General features: G+C 47.2%; 1 protein-coding gene across 2 annotated transcripts in view; it reads right to left on the bottom strand.

Annotated features, from left to right (window-relative positions):
- Nucleotides 1-17634, bottom strand: part of EEFSEC (eukaryotic elongation factor, selenocysteine-tRNA specific) — a 258706-nt gene extending 241072 nt beyond the window's left edge. Inside the window, exon 1 of one of the 2 annotated variants that reach the window (XM_008531735.2) lies at nt 17239-17634. In XM_008531735.2, the coding sequence (XP_008529957.2) occupies nt 17239-17551 (313 nt within the window). In that variant the 5' untranslated portion in view covers nt 17552-17634. The remainder of the gene's footprint in view (nt 1-17238) is intronic. The other variant, XM_070576451.1, reaches the window with a different exon arrangement.
- Nucleotides 17635-23852: the final 6218 nt, after the last annotated feature.

Here is a 23852-nt window from a genome sequence, read left to right as displayed (position 1 = left end):
CCACAAGCTCGATACACATTTTCTCTGATACAACCACCCCAAGGAAGATAACCACCTGAATTCTAGGTGTGCAAACAGGCTCAGAGAGATGAAGTGGCATTGCCACTGGAATCCCCAGAGCCAGGTCCAGGCCACTGTCAGCACAGGTTCTCACCACTTCACCACCCCGCCCCCCCATGGTCTCTAGCATCTCCTCAGGGTGCTGGATCTTCCACTGCTGCTGTACATTAAGCTCTTTTGAGTGCTAACATCCTGGAGGTAGCTGAAGTCAGTAGTTTCAGGTTGAGGGGAACAAAAAAGGTGTGAGACCCCAATTCTGGCATAGATTTGAATCTGGTGGGATGGGGGTTGTACACCAATAAATCTCTTTCTGGATTTTTAAAGTCTTTACAGAAAAACACCAAAAAGAGTTGAAAATAGGAAAATCTTCAAAAGCAAACATGGCCTATTTCAGATAGTACATTGTGTCTCTGGGTGGGAGGGAGGTCACTTTTTTTTTCTGCTGGAAATTCCCTGCTTTGGTTAATACCGTGAACTTGCAGAAAAAGAAAACTGAGTGTAGAAGGGTTGATGACTGAAGCCCACATCTTCAAATGCTTTAAGCATTAAGTCAGATAATCTTTACACTGGTGTGAAGGGGGAGAAAATACATTTGACCCCTTGCTTCCAACAGAAATCTTTCCATATGGTTTTTAATTAAAAAGCAGTTGTTTTGCTTTCACAACACTTTTTGTTTTAAAGATTTTATTTTTCCTTTTTCTCCCCAAAGCCCCCCAGTACACAGTTGTATATTTTTAGTTGTGGGTCCTTCTTTTGGTGGCATGTGGGACGCCACCTCAGCATGGCCTGATGAATGGTGCCATGTCCGCGCTCAGGATCTGAACCAGCGAAACTCTGGGCTGCTGAAGCAGAGCGTGCAAACAACCACTCGGCCACGGGGCCGGCCCCCTCACAACACTTTTAAACCTCTGCCATTGTAGGTACAAGGCTGCAAACCATATTTTCATTGATTAAAAAAAATAATAATAAATGTTGAGAGAAAATATTTTTCTTTTTAAGGAAAAAAGATAGCAAGCAGCAATTTTCGGAGGGGTCAGGCACTCAAAGGCGTCTGTGAGAAGCCATCACGGCTGTGGCTTACAGTTTATTTTGTCTTGAAAAAGTCTGAGGTCATTTTGACTATGCTGACCCATTAACCCACACATTGATCATCTCCACCAGGACCGTAAGCAAACACTGCCCTCTTGTGCACCGAACGGTCCTGGAGTTGCTTGGAGATGGTTCCACCCACCACCCCGTGGACAGCTTGCAGCTGCACAGCTGCCTCCAGAGACTGGGAGATGTGTCAGGAAAAGGATGACACGCATCTGTTACCAGGGTGCTTACTGAACTGTCCCCAGATTGCCTTCCAAGACAGATTTCAAGATAAGAGGAAGAGCGGAAGATTCAACTGAAGAAATCAGACCAAATATAACTGACTCTTATCTTTCCTAGAAAATATTCATTCCTCAAAAGGAAATTTTATTGATTACCATGGCAAGTTTTCTTATTATGTACTTTTAAAAACTTTTTTAGAAATGACTAACGAATCTACAATAATGAATATGTAGTACTTTTTATCTAGGAAATCTTTGCCAGGAAAAGAGATTCCATTTGATTCTAGAGGGGAAAAAAAAAGGCAAGGGGAACCCGGGTGCTCTTTCTCAGAGGAATCCCCTAAAGCTCAGTCACGTGTTTCTCTTCTCCTTTCTGTAGAGCCCTGACCCGGTGGGAGTAACCTGCAGACATTCTCTTTACCAACCTGGGGACAGAACTCTGTCCCCAGACCAAACTGGCATCTCCAGAGAGTTTTAAAGGATGTAAACTACTATTCCCTTATTAAAAGAATTTGAGAAAATCAAAGGCAGAAAAATACCCAGTCAAGTCCAATGCCAGGCCAGGCCTGTGTGGTAGGAATTTCCAGGGTGAGGCCCTCGTCTTCTCTGAGTGGGTCTCCAGTTCCGGTTCTGAACCACAAATCATCAAATGTTGTACCCACCTCTCCACCCTTCCAGGCACAAGCCAGGACAGCCAAATCTCATGCCACACTCTTCCAGAGAAAGAAAAGGCAAAGTTTGCCCCCAGTGTATTTCCTTCAACCCAGTGGGCACCCCAGAAGGGGATGGAGGAAAACATTTAGGGGCTGCGACCAGAAGTCAGACGGTGGGCTGGGCGCCAGCAGCTTGAGCTACTTCACTTACCATCTCTGATGAGCCAATGTTAAATGGCCAAACAGTCACAGAGCAGTGAAAAGTGTCTGGACCACTTTACGCCAGAGTTACCTGCCAACTCCTACTCCCTCTACATGGGAAGAAAACGAGGGGTACGGTACCAGAAAAGGACTAAGGGTGGATAAAGCCCAGCAGGACGGCCATGTGGAGACCAGACGGGTTGCTGCCTTCTTCCCTCTCGCTCTGTTCTCATATCAGAATGACAAGACGTGCAGCTGCTTTATCCTCTAGCAAGACCGAGACTGACAGAGAGTCCAAATGACATATTTGTCTACGTATACCAGCCCCATACCAAGTCCTTTGGTGGAAACTGGCTCTGACACACTCAACTAGATGCACCCTCTCACTTGTGGAGCAGCCCCAGCTTGGTTCCCACCTCAGAACCTCACACGTGCTACTTGCTCCCAACACTCCAGCAGCCAGCTCCTGTTCACCCTTCAGATTTTAGCTTAAACTTAATTTCCTCAGAAACGCCTTCCCTAGCCTCCAAACTAAAGGAGATTCCCCACGACTAGCAGTCCCTCTGCAGGCGTCCTGTATTGTTCTTCATAGTACTATCACAAGTTACAATTCTGCACATTTCTATTTACTTCTGTAACGTCTGCCTCCCCCACTACTAGATGGTGAGCTACAGGAAAGCCTGGGAAACACTTGTGGCTTTCTCACCAAGGTAAACCCAACATGGCACGGAGCAGGTTGCTCGGTATTTGCTGAATGAATGAATTAATGTAATGGCACACCTTCCCTTCTACAATGTCTAATCTTAAGGAATAAGGTCACCTAGCCAAATCTTCAGGACACTAAGAATTCTGGGAAAAGAAATGAAAGAAAGCAAGGAAGCAGGCCAGGTGTTCAAACAGCCCCCAACCTATTGCAAAAAGTAGGTGACAGACAAGCAAGGAGCTGTCTGGTGAGAGACTGAAGGAGTCAGGCCTCAAACACTACAACACCCGTGACACCAGCCCCAAAGCCCACAGGGGCCTATGACTATGACGTCACAAATTTTCAGGTGTCCTTGTGCTTTCCTTTGAGAAAAAACATGAGAAAGTAAATGGTGAAACTGGCTAGCTGATGAAGGGGACTCAAGACACTCAGGACAGGACGACAGAAGCAGCATCAAATCCCCGCCTCCTGCCTTCAGGAGCCACCTTCTCTCTCCCCAGCCAATTCCGCATCACACGAGCATTTTGTAATGCTACATGGACCCAAGTTCACATCCGGCCTCCCAGGTTTATAAAAACCTGGTACTCTAGGAAGTTTACATTCAAGAGGAACTCCAGGCCCAAAGCCTGACATCAAAAACAGGGACTTCTTTTTGCCATGTTGTCAAACAAGACCTGGGCAGAGCTGAGGTCACCCACTGGACAGCTAACATGCTCAGGCTACCTTTGGAGGGCCTCCTCTCCCTTCTCCTTTGCAGACTATTTGCAGAACAATCACTGCCACTGGCCACAGGCTTGCATTATGTTCATTTCCCTGTCCCCAAGCTCTGGGGCAAGTTTAAAAGTCCTCGTCCTGTCTCAGAATCAGGTCTGAATTAATACCCTTCCTCAAAAGAACTCTAGTAGCAAAGTGAAAACAGACGCATTAGACAATGCCCTTTGAAAGCCCCAGCAGGGACGACTGGTGACAATGCAGCCCCTGGCTCTGAAAGAAACCTTAAGGTTAAAGGTTCACAGAGGCAGAAGAATTACCAAAGTACAAGTTTGTTCAAATTTCCTCCGGCAGATTTAAACAACCAGGGTCAAGCTGAAGATTGCCGGCAAAAACCTATGAGACAACTCAGCCCCTTTGAACTGCGTGGAGAAAGGAAAATATACGGTCTGGGAGGGATCTATGTTATAGCTTTTAAAAATGTTCTCGAAAAGGTCACCCCTGTTAACTCAAAATCAGCCCACTGGAGGATGTTTGAAAACTGGCTCTCTAAAACAACAGGGCTGCAGGGCCCTCACCGTGTGCGGTGAGCTGCACTGAGGTCGCCGTGTTCCCGGCATTAGTGTGCTGACCCTCTGTGGGCCATGAAATTAACCATCAGCACGGCAGAAATCTGCTCCGAGTTAAACTACTTTGCTACGCAAAGTGGCCTGAAAATGAAATACGAGGATTGAATTTCCATTGAAAGATTAACTTGTCTAACCTCAAGGCAGGCTTCCTCCACCGTGAACTCTAGCCAGTGGCTTAAAGCACCACAGGAGGGTGGGCAAAACTGCTGCAAGCAGTGGGAAATGACCTCTTCATCCATTCATTCATTCACTCATTCACATATGCAGGCATCAAACATTTTCTGTGTGCCATGCCCTGTGCTGGGCCCTTGGAGATAGAGTTGAATGATAACAGACCCCTGCTCTCAAAGGAATCCAATTTAGAGGAAGACATAATCCAGTAAACAGAAAATGACAACAGACGGGAGAAAATGAGATCCTAGGGGTACGCACAGGATGTTTCAGGCCCTCAAATGAGGGTCATCTAATCCAGGCTGGGGAAGGCCAACAGTGAGGCTTCCCAGAAAAGTGCATGTAGCCAGAAGACACAGCATGAGAGAGCATGGTCTGTCTGTCCAGAGACCTGCAAGTTGTTCATTAAGCCTGCAGTCCTGAGAGAAACGCACACAGAGAGACACAGACCCATCAGGAAAGGCCTTACGTGCCAAGCTGAGGAGCCTGGCCTTCACACCAATGGAGAGCAACTGAAGACTTTTAAGCAGGGAAGTAAAATTATAGTAGCAATTTAGAAGCGTTCTTCGCTACAGAGGGAAGTATAGTTCCAAGAGTGTGGCTAGAATCAGAGAGACTATGTGAAGGAATGTTGTACTTGTCCAGTGAGGAGCTACTGGAGGCCTGCCCTATCGAGACAGCAGCTGTGCTGACGGGGAGGCCTGCCCTATCGAGACAGCAGCTGTGGTGACGGGGAGGCCTGCACAGGTTAGAGGACAGGGAGGAGGGACAGACTTGGGAATCGATTCACGTGAAGGTGAAGAAAGAGGACATGCTGAGGATCATGTCAAAGGTCATGCCTTGGGAGAATGGAGGTGTCCTTCCCTGGGAAGGTGAGGAAGCGCAGAGGGTGGTCTTGCAGAGGTGGAGTCTGAGGGCTGGCGGTGTTCACTGGTGGGGAAACCAGCCCAGCAAGCAGTGGATATGCAGATCTGGAACTGCCTATTGAAATTTAAATTAAAGTTAAATTTTCCGTTATTCAACTGCACTAGCCACAGTGCAAGCAACAGCCATGGCTACCACACTAGACTGTGCCCCTAGAGAACACTCCCATCATCACAGAAATTCTGTTGGAAAGTGCTGATCAAGCCCCGGAACAGATTTTTTAAAACACTGTAACTTGCAACCAAAGTGTCTGTCAGCCCTCTCTTGGCCACGCTGGATGCTGATGGTAAACACCGTGTGCACTGGCAAACACCAGCTTGCCTTCCCAGTCTTTCCATGGTTACTTGTCTATGAGAGTCAAACAGCAAGTGCTCAAGAAATGGAGTCCTTCTTAAGTAAAGTCTTTTTTCTCTAGAGCACAAGATCTGAGGACCGTCTCTGAAGGTCCTCTGGATCATCATTTTAGAGAATAGGGAACTCTGTGTGTTTACACACACACACACACACACACACACACACACACACACACAGAGTCTTTGGTGCTAGTGGAGTAAGGACCTGAAATTCACCTGGAAGTGACCACAAGCAGAGCTACTTTTTTTTTTAAAGATTGGCACCTGAGCTAATATCTGTTGCCAACCTTCCTCCCTTTTTTTTTTTCTCTTCTTCTCCCCAAAGCCCCCCAGTGAATAGTTGTATATTCTAGCTGTAGGTCCTTCTGGCTCTGCTCTGTGGGACACCACCTCAGCATGGCCTGATGAGCAGTGCTAGGTCCATGCCCAGGATCCAAACTGGCGAAACCCTGGGCCACCAAAGCAGAGCGCGCGAACATAACCACTGGGCCACAGGGCCGGCCCCAGAGCTGATTTTTTTAAGTGCCACCACTACACTATACCTGGGAAGGGAGAGCTCTAGTCCTAATGTCAGATGACCAAGGACAAGCCATTGACCCTCCTGGAGCTTTAAGCAACCCAGATAAATCTATGGTAAAGGATGAAGCCACGAGGCCAGACAAGGTGGGTTCCTGAGGCCAAGCAGGCCAATGCTAGCAATTCCAAGCACTAATTTGAAAAGAAAAAAGTCAGGTTTATCTTTAGGTAGCACCTGTGCATGCCACCAAATAAATATCCTCAGGAAGGAGGTTAGAGACAAAGGAAATTATTTCAGTCTTCCTGAAGCCCCAAGACAAGAGAGGCATCATCACGACACCAGAGATACGGGAAGAGGGAAAGTCAACTCCTCTCTCAGCAGCGAAACTTGTTTCTTCTCCTGCCAAGAGAGCATCACCACGTTAACTAAGTCCTCCCCTCCCTCCCCACCAACCAGGGCCACTTCAAAGCAGCAGGAGCCTAATCACACAGCACAAGAAAATAAAAGACCCAATTAACAAAAAACAAAACTCAAGTAATCCGGGGGAAAATGGAAGCAGAAATCACTATTTTTGACAAATTGACTTATATATAAGCTGATCCTCAGGAGCCACAATTCCTACCAAAGCAGGCAGGGCTAAGGTCTGAGAGCAGCTCCTGGGCAAACCAGGGCCTCGGAAATCAGACTAGGGTGAATCCTCCCTCCAGAGCTGCTAACATGTGCCCTGGAGCCAGCGGCTGACCTCCCAAGTCTCACTTTTATGCTGACCTCCCAAGTCTCACTTTTATGCGCTACAGCGTAGAAGGCAAGCCCTCCCTCGGAGTCTGGCTGGCAGCGTAAAGTGAGATAACCAAGGGTCTAGAGCCGCGTCCAGCAGACAAATGTCCCCCAAACGTCCATCCCCCCTTTTACTTCTGAGAGCCTCTGCTCAGCACTCCCACATCTGCACCCACTCCTGAGGGAGCCACACTTGCCCTCCTGACAGTGTGCATTCCGCCTGCGTTGTCCCTCTCCCTCTCACTTCCAGCCAGATCTGCAGTCGGAACGGAGACAGGGATGCCTGGCTCCCGCACCACTTGTCATGGGCCCCTCCTCAGAGTCTTAGTAAAAGCCACCAGAAAGATGTCTCAGCTTAAAACCCACCCACCCACCCCAATAAGAGGCTCCTCAAGCTCCTGAGCCCTGGGCCTGCCAGCCTCTGCAGCTTGGCCTCACACCCTGCTCGCTCCTCCGTGAACTTCACATTCCAGTCCTCCCTTCGTATCTTTGTGTCCTTGTCCACTTCCAGTCCTCTGCCAGAAAGCCTCTCATCTTCTCCACTGGCAAAATCTCAACCATCCATCAAAGTTCCCATGAGACCGCCCCTCTTCCTGACTCGCCCATGACCCTGATGCCCGGCCTCACCTACTCTCACTTCCCCAACATGAGCAAGTGGCAACTACTGGCTGCTCCTCTTCTTCGGCCAGGTGTGCTCTCACCTCTGACAGATCAGGCTGCTCCCTGGGGCTGCTCTGTCCTTTCTTTTTCCCTACCTAGAAATCTCGGGTCATCCTTCCAGGCCCAGCCCAGTGTCCTCTCCTGTGGGACGCCCTTCCTACCTGTCCCAGGCAGTGGTGCTGAAACCTTATGCTCCCCTTTATAAAGCCCTGACAACCCTGCATCTTGTCGTAACTGGCTGTTGGTACTGCCCCCTGCTTTCCTCACCTCCCCCCGCCCCCACCCCAGGACTGTGAGCTCCTTGAGAACAGGCATGTATGTATCTGCCCTTACATCCAAGACAGTGCACAATATATCTTTGTAGAATCTCTGAATAAATGCATGAAAACACAAAATAACAGTGCCATCTGATCCTATCCCATAATACAGGCTGCCAAAAGCCCTCAAAACAGGAGCTACAAAGGGCCGGCCCGGTGGTGCAGCCGTTAAGTTTGTGTGCTCTGCTTCGGCAGCCTGGGGTTCCCCAGTTCAGATCCTGGATGTGGACCTACGCACTGCTTATCGAGCCATGCTGTGGCAGGCGTCCCACATATAAAGTAGAGGAAGATGGGCATGGATGTTAGCTCAGGGCCAGTCTTCCTCAGCAAAAAAAAGAGGAGGATTGGCAGCGGATGTTAGCTCAGGACTAATCTTCCTCAAAAAGAAAAAATAAATAAATAAACAGACAGGGGCTACAAGCCCAAATGTCTACAGGGCCCCAGTACATAAGAGAAAGAGGAGATATAAAGAGCATATGCCCCTCCTACCCAGCTTCAGCTGCTACTCCACTTCAGGCCAGTGCTGCCACATTGGAGTATGGCTCTGTGGATATGAAAAATTACGTTTCTAGAGAAGCCAGGAATCTGGGTTGTTATATGAGATCTCCTGATTTTTCAACACTGGAAATGAATTTTAAAATTTGTCAAGTATTATATGGACCATCAAAACATCTGCAGGCCAGACTCTGTACAAGATCCTAACATGGGATGAGACCTACCAAAGGATAAACAGGCAGGATGACCCACCGCCCGCTAGGCACTAAGGACAGAAATGGGCAGATCCAGGAAGGAAACAAGAGACCCTCACAGGCCTTCCAGAAACACACCTATCTTACTACACACCTACCACAGCCCAGATAACGTGTTGGGCACACTTAATGTTCTCAATATATATTCATTTATTTAATTTGACTCAATTCAATTATTTAATGCAAATATTACAAAGATAACCCAAAGAATGGGAGAAAATATTTGAAAATCATATATCTAATAAGGGACTGGAATCCAGAATACATAAAGAACGCTTACAACTCAATAATAAAAAGCCAATAACCCAATTAAAAAAATGGGCAAAGGATCTGAAAAGACAGCTCCCCAAAGAAGATACACAAATGGCCAACAAGCACAAGGAAACATGCTGCACGTCACTAGCCATCAGAGAAGTACAAACTAAAGCCACAATGAGACACCACCTCATATCTACCCAGATGGCTGTAATCCAAAAGACAGACAATAACAAGTGTTGGTGAGGACGTGGAGAAATTAGAACCCTTATACATTGCTGGTAGGAAAGTAAAATGGTGTAGCTGCTGTGGAAAACAGTATGCAGTCGCTCAAAAAGAAGAAACAGTTATTCTATGACGCAGCAATTCCACATCTAAGTATACACCTAAGAGAATGAAAATATATGTCCACACAAAGACTTGTATATGAATGTTCATAGCACGATTATTCATAAGAGCCCAAAAATGGAAACAATCCAAACGTCCTTCAACTGATGAATGGATTAAAAAACAAAAAAGTGGTATTTCCATATAATAAAATATTATTCAGCCATAAAAAAAAAATGAAGCACAGTTGGGGGAAGGGGAACGGGGAATTATCGTTTAATGGGTACAGAGTTTCCGTTTTGTAGGATAAAAAGAGTTCTAGAGATGGACGGCACTGAACCATAAACTTAAAAATGGTTAAAACGGTAATTTTATGTAATATATACTTTACCACAATTAAAAATAAATAAAAACAGATTTTTTAAAAATGAAGTATATAGTTCACGCTACAACATGGATGAACCTTGAAAGCATTACTCTGAGTGAAAGTAGCCAGACACAGGCCACGTATCGTATGATTCCATTTATATGAAATGTCCAGAAAAGGTGACTATATAAAGACATTAAGTAGATGAGTGGTTGCCTAGGCCTGGGGGGAGGGGAGAACAGAAAGTGACTGCAAATGGTATAGAGTTTCTTTTTGCAGTGATGAAAATATTCTCAACTTAGATTACGTCAATGGCTACACAACTCTGTGAATATACTGAAAACCATTGAAATGTACACTTGAAACAGGCAAATTTTATGGTATGTGTACTTCATCTCAATAAAAATGTCTAAGAACATTATTGAACATCTACTCCGTGCCAGGCCCTGGTCTGGCCCTAGAGCTAAAGAGATGATTCAGATGTTGTCTCTCTCCCCGCGACGACTCCAGGCTAGTGGCAACAACAGATGGAAGCCAGCCATTGCAGGCGAGCAGTGGAGGCACAAGGTGCAATCCAAGCCCAGACCCTCTGAGGGCTCATTCCTGCTCCCCATCCCACCCTGAGGCCACCTAAGAAACGTCAGGTTCCATCTCTCCAGGACTGGAGCCTCCGGATTACCCAGAGCACCAGGGCTACAGATACTGTCATCTTCAGCAGTCCTGAAGGCCTTCTGGTCAAAGGGAAGAGACTTGAGCTCCAAGACAAGGGTGCCTCATCCCCAGCCTGTTCAAGGCTCTGGCCAAGAAAAGAATGACAGCAGGGAATATGTCTCAGGGCTTAATTTACAATGCCTGCCCAAATCTTATTCCAAGCTGGATGGGGTAATTTTGAAGAAAAACCCAAGAGACATGTTGACAGAAAACAAAAGAGATGCTAACTGAAAAATTTAAAAGCAATTAATCTTAAATGATTACAGCTTTACCAAAAGCTGTGGCTATGATTTCCTTCTGACTTTGATTATAACCTTCCAGCAAAGTATTTGCCTCAAGAAGGCAAAGTCTTTGCATTATTTTCTATTCCTAGCATGACTACAAAAATATTCTTTGATTTAACATTTGATATGTTTTGTTCTCAAGGGCAAGCCCTATGAGAAGAAAAATGTACCCCAACAGAATGAAATATGACTAGCTGCTTCCATTTTTCTTTCCTGTTGGTTCCTGCTCAAACATTCTGCATTAACTTAAACTCAAGGCTGTGTCTCTGAGGTTGTGCTGCTTGCACACTGTCACCCAAACCAAAGCAAAGTCACCTGCTGTCCAGCGCCAGGAGAGAGTGCTGCAGACAAGCGTCAACTGGAGAGTATCCGAGAGACAGCTAAAGGCACTCCACCTTGGAAGGAGATCAGGTGGGTCACTGAGTGACAAGGAAGCAGGCAAAGCAGAAAAAGCTGTGTTTCAATAGAAGCACACTTGGCACTGAGAAAGGCCAACGGCCTACTGGAAATAAAGAGGCTTTAAGCAAGTTAACACAAGAGACATCAGTATTGGCCCCAGCTTCACTTGATGACAGAGGGCGTCGCAGAAGTGGCATGGAGAGGAGAGTCTTCAGTGATGGTGCGCACCTTTTTACAAAGGAGAGGAAATAAAAGGCAGCTCTCTCAGGGTGAGCACGAAGGTACAGGGAACTAAGGCCTGACAGACTCTGGGAGCTAAAGAAGTTAAGGTTAAGCATTTCCGCTTATATCAACTCCTTTAAATATGCCTCAAAATTTTAGGATGCACACATATATGAATACTGTAATGTAATGTATTTCCACACAGATTCATAAGAATATTAGGGGCAAAGAAAACCAAAAGTGCTTTTTTTCTTTGGTTGATTGGTTTTGCATTAGAATAATGCCCAATTTCCTTGCATGGCCAGGCCCCCAGTTTGTTTTCTTTGCTTGTACCACACTGGTTTCTGGGCATTATGTGCAGATGCCCAAAGGGTAACGTAAAAAGTCTGTAGAAAACACACATTCGTTCACACACACGAACGCCCTGTTACATGGGTCCAAAGAGAACATCTCAGAAAGACTGCAGGGTGTACTCCTCGATAACACAGGCCAAGGAGACAAGCGCTTTTTCCACATGGGGACGAAGAGCACAGAAAGCTGGAAAAACAGAGAAGGCAAAGTAGCTTAAGCCAGCCCTGGTGCTCTAGTGGTTAAGATTCGAGGCGGCCCAGGCTCGTTTGCCAGTTCAGGTTGTCATACTGTGGCAGCTGCATGTTGCTGTGATGTTGAAAGCTCTGCCACCAGTATTTCAAATACCAGCAGGGTCACCCAGTGTGGCCAGGTTTCAGCAGAACTTCCAGACTGAGACAGACTAGGAAGAAGGACCTGGCCACTCGCTTCCGAGAAAACTGGCCATGGAAACCCTGTGAATAGCAGTGGAGCATTGTCTGACACAGCACCAGAAGTTGAGAGGATGGCACAAAAAGACCAGGCAGGTTCCACTCTGCTGTCCACAGGGTCACTAGGAGTTGGAATCCACCGGATGGCACTAACAACAACAAAAGTAGCTTAAATTTTACAAAGAATGCTCTCTCCCTGGTTGCAGAGACAGAAATCCCCAGGGCTGCTGCTTGTCTTCCCTCCAAAGGGAGTAACCCTGAATCACACTTACAGGGCTTTGGCAGCTCCCGTCAGCTCCGGTCAGGGAGGTCCCACAGAGGGTCCAAGCCACGGAGGAAGCATCACTTAAACGGTGGGCACAGGAGGCAAGAGATCAGGGCAACAAGTCTTGGCAGAAGAGCTGCTGTTCATTAACAACCGGAACAAAAGACTGGGAGACAATACACTGTTAATCCTAGCAGCCGCCAGAGGACTATAAATTGCCAAGCCAAGATACCAGCATTTGTCAGCTCTCCTCCTTCCTGCCCGAGTTAGATTGAGGATGGGTCCAAGTCCCTCAGCCCCACCCGAGTCTTTAAAACATACATTACTGAATCTTTTTGAAGTTCTAACCCTGAGAGATTTATACTCTAAAATGAACTAGAGAAAAATACCGCCCTGAAACACTCCTGCAGGGGCTGGAATAGACGGGTATAGTTTTTCATTCACACTGAGAAGGCCAGAGGATGCGCGGTGTGATCAGATCAACATGCGTTCCACCCAAGCTCTGACACCTACAAACTGTGTTCCCTGACCTCTCTGACCTCTGCTTTTTCATCTGTAAAATGGGAATATCACCTCTTACCTCACAAGATTACTGTGAGGGTTAAACAAACAAACAAAAACAGCCTAGGATAGCATTAAATAAATGCTAAGTACTATTGTCACTGTGAACCCCCGGCGCCACTTGGAAGTTTTATCTATGACCACAGGGATCAAGGAGATGAAACCCAATTTTGTCTAAGTTAAGTAAGGATTCTTTCTGCATGTGAAAGTACTTCGGGGGAAGCAATGGAATTAGAGACCCAGCTTTAATTTAAGATCTATTAAACTTCAGAGATATCATCATGGAACTCAGACAGTCATTCTAATTTCCCTCTACTGGGGACAATATACGTAGCAAGGGGTCTAAATCATGCAGAGTTAGCCGGGGACTCTAACAAGAGCCCAGTCTTTCAGCAATCCTAGGTACAGGTGCGTTGCCTGCTGCCAGTAGGAGTCTCTGTCCAGCAATCTTGCTTCTTCCTAAAACACAGGCTTGATCATGTCACAAACCTGCTTTAAAAACCTTCCAAAGCCCTTAGGAGAATCTACAGAGGGCCTAATCTAAGCCCCACACTTACCACCCTATAGGATCTGGCCCACCAACCCTTCTACCTTCATCTTCAGCACACCTCCCCCCACACCATGCTGATTTCCTGCCATGACTAAATCCTGGCAATTATCTGATTCCCTAATCAGACAAGATGGCAGGTCTAAGCCTCAGAGCCTTGTCCAGGCATTTCCTCCACAAGGAAAGCCCTTCTTTCCCCATCATACTCTATATCCCACCCCCCAGCAAAGTGAGTTATTCCTGCTTTTGTCCTATGTGCAAAGAGCTCTAATAGGTCCCGCTGTACATGGGACAGTGCCCTCTCTCCAGCTCTGCTGTCAGCTCCTAGAGGGAGGACATGCAATATATACCTACTGCAGGCCAGGCCTCATGCTGATCGCTTTCTGTCCACTAATCCAAAAAGAAGGTTCTCTGCTCACTACAACTGGCTGGCCCAGGAGCTGGCACACAGCTTCATTCATCTGGAACTTACCAAATGCCTACCACACGCCACAAGCACTGAGAATATGCTGGTGAATACGACAGAGGCGGTTCCCGCTCTGCTCTCATGGGGGACAGAGACAATCAACAAGTACACACATAAAGAGTACCAGATAGTGAAAAGGGCTACAAGGAAATAAAATAGGGACATGAGATAGCATGAGGGGGAGAGAAAGGTGGGGACATTTTAGATAGGGAGGTCAGAGGAGGCCTCTCTGAGGTGACATTCGAGCTCAGATTTAAATGATGAGAAGCCAGATATACCAGAGGGAATAGCAGTGCAAAGACTGACCCATTCGGTAAGCAGAAATGAGACCAATGTGACTGAAGGTCAGGAGCAAGAGCAGAGACACAGAAGAAAGCACAGGCCAGACCATGGATCCTGTAGGCCATAAAGAGGAGCCAGAATTTTACTTTAAGCACACTGAGAAGCCACTGGAAAGTTCTGAAGCTGAGGGATGACATGATCTGATGAACGTCTGTAAAAGGAGTACACTGCCTACTGTGTGGGCAATCAATTATAGGGAGGAGGCAAGTGGTCAGCAGAGGAAGAACAAGGTCCAGAATTGCAGGAGGTCCCTCTGCCATAAGCCAGGATTTGGCTTCTGGAGACATTTCAAGAAGGCAAAGATGTCTGTGGGTTTATGGCTCATGAGGATAACTAAAGGTGTGAACCAGAACCAGGTAAGGGGTAGCAGTTAGGTTCCAACACCAGCCCAGGGATTTTTACTTTCCAAGCGTCAGTCTCCTCATCTGAAAAATAGGGCTAGTACTCCCACCACACTCCCACAACTTGGGGTTGTTGCATAGATGCAAGTTCTTAGCAATAGGCCTGGGCCAGAGCAAGTACTCATATGTGAGCACCCTTGCCCTCAAAAGAAAAAATATATACTTTTCCTCTCATTTCCCTGAAAAGGAGGGTGGGAATCTGATCTATTTAAGGAAGCATAGTAGCAGCCTTGGTTTCACCATTCCAATGTGCTCAGGTCACATTTTAATGCCTGTAAGAAAAGAAGGAAAGTCTACTCACTCAGGAGGTGAGAGAAAAGTAAGAGCCACACTGTACATACAAGAGAAAAATTCAGGGCCAGCCCAGTGGTGCAGTGATTAAGTAAGCACAGTCTGCTTCAGCAGCCTGGGGTTCGCCGGTTCGGATCCCAGGTGCAGACATGGCACCACTTGGCAAGCCATGCTGTGGTAGGTGTCCCACATATAAAGTAGAGGAAGATGGGCATGGATGTTAGCTCAGGACCAGTCTTCCTCAGCAAAAAGAGGAGGATTGGCAGCAGATGTCAGCTCAGGGCTAATCTTCCTCAAAAAAGGGAAAAAAGAAAAATTCCTCTTCTTTTCTTATATGATTTTATAGTCTAACCAAGGACTTGCCAAATTGTTGGGGGCATAGTAATTTGGTTTGAGAGGGTCACGCTGGCCTCTGAGTCCCTTTCTGTCCTATGAAGAGCTTCTCTCTGCATGTCTATGTTAGAAGGGAGTGGGGATGGTATTAAGTGACCTGGGGAAGCATGGGAAAGAGCTCTAGCTCCAGAGTCAAGCAGACCTGGGCTGTGCCACTCACGACCAGCCTCCCTAAGTCACAATTTCCTCAACTGTTCAATGATAACCACCACACTCCTCACAGGGTTTGCCCAGGAAGCAGCGAACGCCCAAGAAAAGCCAAGCCAATAAAGAGCTGTGTGGTTACTAAGACCTGCCAGTGTGTGGAAGGTACAGATTTAGATTCAAAGGTCACACAGTTAGGAAGGGAGAAAGCCAGGCTCAAGCCGAGTTCTGACTGCAAAAGTATGTCCTTTGCCACTCGCTTACACAATTTACTAGAAAACTCTAAGAATTTCCCTTCTCGTTTTTTTTTAACCTGTCTCTTCCACCTCCAATCTAGACTGGCTCAGAGTACCCGTCTTCAAATGTATTTGGATGAGACCAAACAATTCAGTTATAAGGGGAGGGGAAAAGAGTAGAGAGGATCGAGTGCCCCTTGATATTCATCCGATGGCTTGAGTAGAAGACTTCAGGCAGTGTGACCTTGGGCAGGTCCCTTCTCCTCTTTGAGCCTCCATTTCCTCTACTGTAAACTGGGGAAATGACCTCAGCATGGGACAGGTGGGAGACAACAGAGATAAAAGGACTTAACACACTCATCCCTCTAGCTGGGACCCACCAATAAAATCATCTGCCCAATGCAGACTCCCACATGTGCTTGTAGGTGTAGAGAATATGGTGGAAGGAAACACAAGGAAATGCAGAACAGGGAAAGGAACCAGGTACCTGAGTGGGGAGCGAGGGGGAGACTTCCTTTAGCTATACACTGTTTTGTGCCACGTGCCTGGATTGTTGGATCTTTTTCCTCTAAAAACAAAACAAGTTTTAAAGCCCTGTCCATAGATTTTAAGTATAGTTAAATGAGTCTGGAAAAGTAATCCATGAAGTTTAAAAGTGGCTTCCTCTGGAGAGAGGCGGGGTAGTTAGGGGACTTTTGCCTGATTTGTAATGTTTTATTTCTTCACAAGTAGAATGTATTCGTGTATTACTTATATAATTAAAAATTAATTAAATGGTACAACATCTTAGAACATTTTGGCAGTACTCATCATGACTGAAAACACACATGCCCTTTGCCCCAGCCAGTTCGGGAGCTTATCCTATAGATACACTAGCACACCCACCAAAGACTTCTGTTCTAAATTCATTGAAACATGGTTAGCAAACACTGGAAACGATATAAATGTTCATCATTAAGAGATTAGGCAAGAACATGTTGGTATAGGCATACAGCGGAATTCTGTGACCTTTAAAAAGAATGATGTAGCTTTCTATGTACAGATACAGAGCCCTTAATGTTGAGCAAAACAGTGTATATAGTGTTACCATTTCGGAAAAAAAAAAAAAAAAACAAGAAGAGGAGGAAGGGGGTTTACATACACACAGATATTCTTGTCTTCACATGGAATTTTTCTGAAATGATACACAAGAAACGGGGAACAGCGGCTGACTCTGGGAATGGGACCCAGAAGACCAAAGGACAAGTGGGGGAGACTTCTTTTTTTGACACTCTTTATGTATACCCTTTTTGTAGTCTTTGACTTTTCTTAACTTGTTCCTGTATTACAAACACATCTTGTAAAAGGGAAAAGAAACCTTTTCTTTTAAGGACAGCACCTTCCTGCTCGGTTGTGCTGGGTGCGAAAAGCCTGCAAGCCAGCCGGCCGTGAGTTCGAGTCCCAGCGCCTCCCCTCCCCGGCGGCCGCTCCGCCAGCGCCCCGCGCCCGGCTCCCCGCCCGCGCTCACCGCCAATGATGGTCCGGATGAGGGAGGCGTGCCCGGGGCAGTCGACCAGCGTGACCTGCAGGCGCGGCTCGCCCGGCTCGGCGTCGGCCTCGGCCGCCGGGGGCGCGGGCAGCGCCGAGCGCAGGCGCGCGGGCAGCGGCACGGAGAAGCAGGAGAAGCCCAGGTCGAGCGTGATGCCGCGCTCGCGGCTCTGCGGCTGCTTGTCGAAGGCGGCGGTGGAGGCCGTGGTGCTGAGCGCCCGCGCCAGCGCCGTCTTGCCGCTGTCGATGTGGCCCAGCACGCCCACGTTCACGTTCACCCGCCGCCCGGCCATGCCGCCGCCACCCCGACACCGCGCGGCCGCCCCGCCCCGCCCGCGGTCGCCGCTGCGGTCCGGCCTGTTAAGCTGCCCCCCCGCAACCCGCGCGCCCGGCACGCGCGTTCCGGCCCCGAAGCTTCCGCCCTCCTGGCGCCTGCGGGCGCGGCCCGGCACCGCGCGGCGGAGGGTGCCCCAGGGACAGGATGTGGCCGGGGTCGCTGACCGTAGGACTGCTCTCTCACCAGGCTCCTCGCACCTGAAGCCTCTAGGAGGCCGAGATTGGGGGGATCCATCCCTTCATTCCTTTCCGCAAGTTCGTATGAAGCGCCTCCTGGGCCCCTACCTGTTCGGCGCTGGGGTGCAGTGCTCTCGGCGGTGCTGTATTGGGGAGGGTGGTCCACAGTAAACGGCGACCTAATGAGTGGACCAGACCACTTCAGGGAGTGAGAATGAAAGCAGAGACTGAAAGAACTAGAGGGCCAGGGAAGGGAGGACAGCAGCCTTAGAGTGGATGGTCAGGAAGGCCTCTCGGAGTTGTTCAGGAAGTTCAGGAGCCAGCGTGGGGAAGGAGCTAGCCATGGGAAAACTGGGCAGGACTGTTAGAAGACGGGAAAGAAAGGCGTTCTCTCTGTCTCAGAAATTCTCCCCTCGGGACTCTGTGGCCTGGCCTTAGGAGGGGCTGCAGGGGTACACATTGTGAGTAAAACGTTGTGTCTACGTGCTTCTGCTGAAGAGAGTCCCTAACTCTCACTGATTCTCAGTGTCTAGAACCACTAAAAAGGTTGTTAACAACAGTCAGCAACCAGGGGTCACACACTTAAGGGTTTTCACTGACCAGGCAGTTAACTCACAGGAGAGAAGTTAGTGAGGTTTAGGATTCCAGAGTGTAGTGGAGACTGGAGAATTCCAGAGCCCGCATCCTATGCAAAGAGGGAAGCCCCTGCTCAGCTTCAGCCAGCTGATACCAGGCAGGAGTGCCAGCCCAGCGTTGCCCCATCTTCCGTTTGTCAAGAGTACAGAGTTGTTTCTATATGAAATCTGACTTGTACATGTCAGCAACTATAATGTAGCTTTTAATTTAAGCACTATGGTAGCCAAGCACAAAATTCGCTCTATTCTGCCTGGCAGCCACTTTGTCCTCCATGGTGAGCCGGCCCATGTTCTGATATATTCACACTTGCGGTGAGTGCTCCCTGGTGTCTCCTGTGGTCCAGGCCTTGCACTAGGAATGCTACCGAAACCGAAGTGGGTTCCCTCCTGGCGAGTTACATCAGATCCTCCACCAGAATCAGTCATCTCACAAAGTAAAGTGTATTTGCGGCAAATAGGAGGCCATGAAGAGTCATTTCCACAGTGGCATCCTCAAACAAAGGGAAGCAGGGACATTTATTTCGGATGGGGAATGAATATTCAAAAGGGAGAGGTGGGTATCGCCTTGCACAGGCTCAGCTGGAAACACGCTTCCATATACACTGCAGATTATGGTAATAAGGCCTAAGCTCCTCCTGGAGAGATCTTAGCCTTAGAAATAAGGTGAAGGTCATAGGCGTAACTCTTGTGGTGAGGCCTGGTCCAGTTCAGGGAGGTTGGTGATTCCATCTCCTTAACATAAGGAAAAAGAACAATTTGGAAAAACAGTTAAAATATCCAAACCCACCCTTGAGTTCCTTGTGGGAACTAGTCAGTGACAGGAACAGGGTCCCGGAGATAAGCAGGCACTGTCCAGTCCATCCCACAGCCCAGGGAGGAGCTGGGCACGTGCAGGGATAGCTCCAAGCCAGCAGCTGCCACTTGAGAAGAGACTTAGCCCACACAGGATGAATACTTAGGGCAGTGGTTTGGAGAAGGGCCAGACGCAACACTCGTGTTTGTCAGGCACTGAGCGACAGAAGAGGCACGGCTAGTTGCTTGCACACACAATGCCCAAACTACCACAGTCCTATCTGGCTGATATTCCCGTCTTAGAGAAGAGGAAACTGTCCCAGAGGACCTCATTAAATTAATATATATTAATCGACTGGCTTTATACCAGGCACTGCACTAGAAATTAGGACTCCAACTTCAAAAAGTCCAGGGAGAGTTTCTGCTCTCCTTGTCTAGAAAAGGAAACAAATAAGAAAACAGGAACATTCAACATAGTGTAAGTGTAATGATGGGGAAAGAAGAGGATAGTAAGGGGAGCCCACAGGGAGGGCCTGACCCAGACTTGGGGGTGAGGAGGTGACCAGGAAGACGTCTCAGAGGAAGCAACCTACAGGCTGGTTCTAAGCAAGGGAAGGGCAGGATCTGGCTACTGTTCACCCAGCCGTTTTCCCTTTCCACCTGAGAAAGCAGCTAGACTACATTTCCCAGACTCCCTTGCAGTTAGCAAAGGTCATGTGGCTGAATTCTGGCCCATGAACATGGGCAGAAATAACGTTGGCCATCTCCAAGCCTACCTTGGACAATACTCCACACTCTTTCCCATTTGCTGGCTCAATGGAAAGGACTCCAAAGGCCAGAGGAGGGCAAAGTCTCAAGACAGAGGGAGTCTGGGTCCCCATGAGGTTGAATGAAGCAGAAACTCCCCCAGGTGTAGGTCTATGATGGGGGTAGAAATAAGCATTTGCTGTGTTAAGCTACTGAGACTTGGGGCTGTAAGTTGTAGCAGTTAACCTGGCCTGACTTATATGTGGGAGCTTACCAGCGGTAGGGCTGGGATTTTAACCCAGGTCTCCCTGTCTACAACTTCACTGCCCCTCTAGAGCTGGCTCCAAGACTGGGCCTACCCTACCAGCAGCCTGGGGGTGTGAGCCCCTGAGTGAGCCTGATGCCAAAACTCTTAATCTCAAATTCGTGTACCCCATGTGCAGTAAACCAATCACTGAGCCATTGGTGCTTGGAGATGGAGAAAGGTCTTATCAAATTGGTCAAAACAAGAAGGTGAGTGGATGGGTTCTCTCAAAGCCGCCTTAACAAGAGAAGAAAGCAAGGGGTTTTATAGAGCTAAGGGGCTTGGTAGGAGGAGTTTCACATATTTCACCACAAAAATATTAATGTCATTACAAGGTGCTGCCCATACGCCACTGAGGGGATCATGTGGTATGTAGTTTGTCTTCTGTATTACCTCTCAAAAATCTGAAAAATTCTGAATTCTGAGACACATCTGGCCCCACGTGCTTCAGGCAAGGGGTTGGGGACTCATAAAGATTCCCTATTGACAGGACTTCGTAACTAATTGATGTGCAATCAGGGAGGAGGAGCCTGGGATGAACCTCCAAGTTTCCAGCCTGGACATTCATTCCTTCATTTACTCAGTCTGCCAGCCAGTAATGATTGAGCACCTGCTCTGTGCCAGGAACCCTTCTTGCTGGTGTCGACGAAAATAATCCATATCCAATCTATAAATGAAAATTTGGGTGAGTTTATTCTGAGCTTAAATCTGAGGATTATAACCCGGGAGAGTCTTTCCACAAAGGAACAGAGCACTCCAAAGAGGTGGGGGGGTATACAGGGTCGTTATATACCCTCAAAGAGGATGTTTCACATATGATTGGACTGTCCCTTTTACAATAGTCGCGAGACTACTCTGTTGGCACAGCCGATTGATGGAAACAGCAGGTAGGTCTTCTGTCTCAGTGAACACAGCAGGGTGGCAGTCTGTTGTCTCCAGCTGGGTGGTCACAGGTGAGCTGGGAGGTGAGTGCAGCAATCAGTTCCTAGCCTAAGGAAAAATGCTAATGTCGGGGGGAAGTTGCATCTTTATCACAAGGGCCTTTGTTCTGGCCATAGGAAATGTCTAAGCAGATATGCAATGCGTGCTCAATAGCCAGTCAGGCCCTTTTGGAGGAAAAAAAAGAGAAGTCAGGCCGAATTAGGTTTATACCAAATGGCTTCCTCATATACTCCAATATATCCTATTGCTTGCCATTTTTATTTGTCACTGGGGATACAACAATAAATATGACAAATAATGATGCAGCGCTTTAGAAGAAATAAATCAAAGCAATGTGAGAGTGACTTGTGGGGGGACGAGGATGCTCATTAAGGAAGAGGCATTTGACCTGACAAAGACACAACGAGAAGGGCCAGCCTTGCACAAAACTCAGGGAAACTCAGGAAAGAACATGCAAGGTAGAGGGAAGGGCAGGTCCCCAGGCAGCAACAAGCTGGCCATGTGGCACATGGTGAGGCCAGGAGGAGAAGATGCATGCTAAACTTACTCTGAAAATGTCTTTCCAAGTATGGTTTGAGCCTGAAAATGTGGCCTTCTAAAACAAAGGAAGAAGCTTTGGAGGGCTGGTCAGAGGCTATGATATTGCGATTTATGTTAAGAAATATATATTTGGTCTTTGTCCCCCAATTCTGGCACAGAGCTCCTAAAACCCTTGGAATTTCCTAAGTGACGAGTGAAAAGGGTATCTTTTGTTATGTTAATAAGATGACTATTGGAATGCGCCTAAGGATGGGGCTTGTTGCCAGGAGAACGAACTTTGTGATAAGAGGGTAAGAACTTTCGGTCTCATTCCCCCACCTCCAGGGAGAGGAGAGGGGCTGGAGGTTGGGTCACTCGCCAATGGTCAGTGACTTAGTCAATCATGCCTATGTAATGAAGCCTCCACAAAACCCCAAAATGACAGGCTCTGTACAGCTTCCAGGTTGGTGAAAACCTGAAGGTGCTGGAAAAGTGGTGTGCCTGGAAAGGGCATGGAAGCCCTATGCCCCCTTCCCCATACCTTGCCCTATGCCTTTCTTCCATCTGGCTGTTCCTGAGTTAGATCCTTTTATAATAAACTTATCATTTAGTAAGCAAAATATTTCTCTGCGTTCTGTGAGCTGTTCTAGCAAATTAATCAGACTCAAGAAGGAGGTCATGGGAACCTCTGATTTATAGCTGGTTGGTCAGAAGCACAGATGACACCCTGGACTTGCGATTGGAATCCGAAGTTGTTGGGGGGAGGTGGTCTCATAGGACTGAGCCCTTAACCTATGGGATCTGAAGCTATCTGCAGGTGAATAGTGCCAGAATTGAGTTAAATTCTAAGACACTGTTAAAAACTAGACAACAGGCCCCATATGAAGTCACTTATGCTAAACCCCATGTCACCAAACTGAGACTTAACCTGATTACAGTTTCTGGCTCTCCTAGAAATGGAATGTTAAGCCAGTCAGTCAGCACTAGGCAAGTAATCTGCCTGATAGACCTGTGCCATCCCCTAAAGGAAAGTAACTTTGCAATAACCAACCTACTTTTTTGCCTAGTATAACTTCCTTGTCCTGCCTCATCTGCCTATAAAAGTCTTTGATTTTGTAGAGCTCCTCAGAGCTCCTTTCTATCTGCTAGATTGGATACTGCCCGATTCAAATCAATTTTTGCTCAAATAAACTCTTAAAATTTTTAATATGCCTCATTTTATTTTTATTTTTTATTTATTTATTTATTTTTGAGGAAGATTAGCCCTAAGCTAACATCTGCCGCCAATCCTCCTCTTTTTGCTGAGGAAGACTGGCTCTGAGCCAACATCCGTGCCCATCTTCCTCCTCCACTTTATATGTGCGATGCCTGCCACAGCATGGCTTGCCATGCAGTACCATGTCTGCACCTGGGATCCGAACCAGCGAACCCCGGGCCGCTGTAGCAAAACGTGCGAACTTAACCACTGCACCACCGGGCTGGCCCCCTGCCTCACTTTATCTTTTAACAACACCCAGCTAGTGTCAGAGAATTGCTTGGCGGTGTGGGAAAACCCACTCACTGGAACTGGTGTCAGAAATGCAGATACCAAGGCCAGGAGAGTGTCCCAGAAGAAAGGGTCTCAGTAATGCTAAGACTTGTGTTCAACGTTCGAGGCCCATTCCTCAAGAGAGTTGCTGTGAGAGCATTGCAGCCACCAGCCCCTTGTCCTCTGGGGCCCTAGAGAATGCAGTCTTTGTAAAAATGTAGGTTATCTTTCCATGGAATTTTTTTTACTGTATTGTTTTACTAGTATTTCTTTACTGTATTGCTTATAGTAGCAAAATATTGTAAACAACTTAAGTGTCCTTTATAAGAGACATTATGGTAAGTTTGAAATTATGTCAAAATAACAAGTTACCAAGAACAATAATTTGAAAGAAAGAGAATGTGTTATTGGTCTAGATGAACAAAATTGGCCACAAGTTGATCATTGTTGAAGTTGGGTGATTCGTCTGAGGGGTTCATAATATTATTCTGCCTACTTTTTCTATATGTTTGAAATTTTCCATAATAAAAAATTTGAAATATAGAGAGAAAGATTATGGTATGTCTATACTGTGGAATATTATGCAGCTCCTAAAAATAACAAAGAAGCTGTTT

Source organism: Equus przewalskii, chromosome 15 (assembly GCF_037783145.1).
Source record: "Equus przewalskii isolate Varuska chromosome 15, EquPr2, whole genome shotgun sequence".
NCBI lineage: Eukaryota > Metazoa > Chordata > Mammalia > Perissodactyla > Equidae > Equus > Equus przewalskii.
The sequence above is the reverse complement of the archived record's forward strand: the minus strand, read 5'-3'. Positions and strand labels throughout refer to the sequence as shown.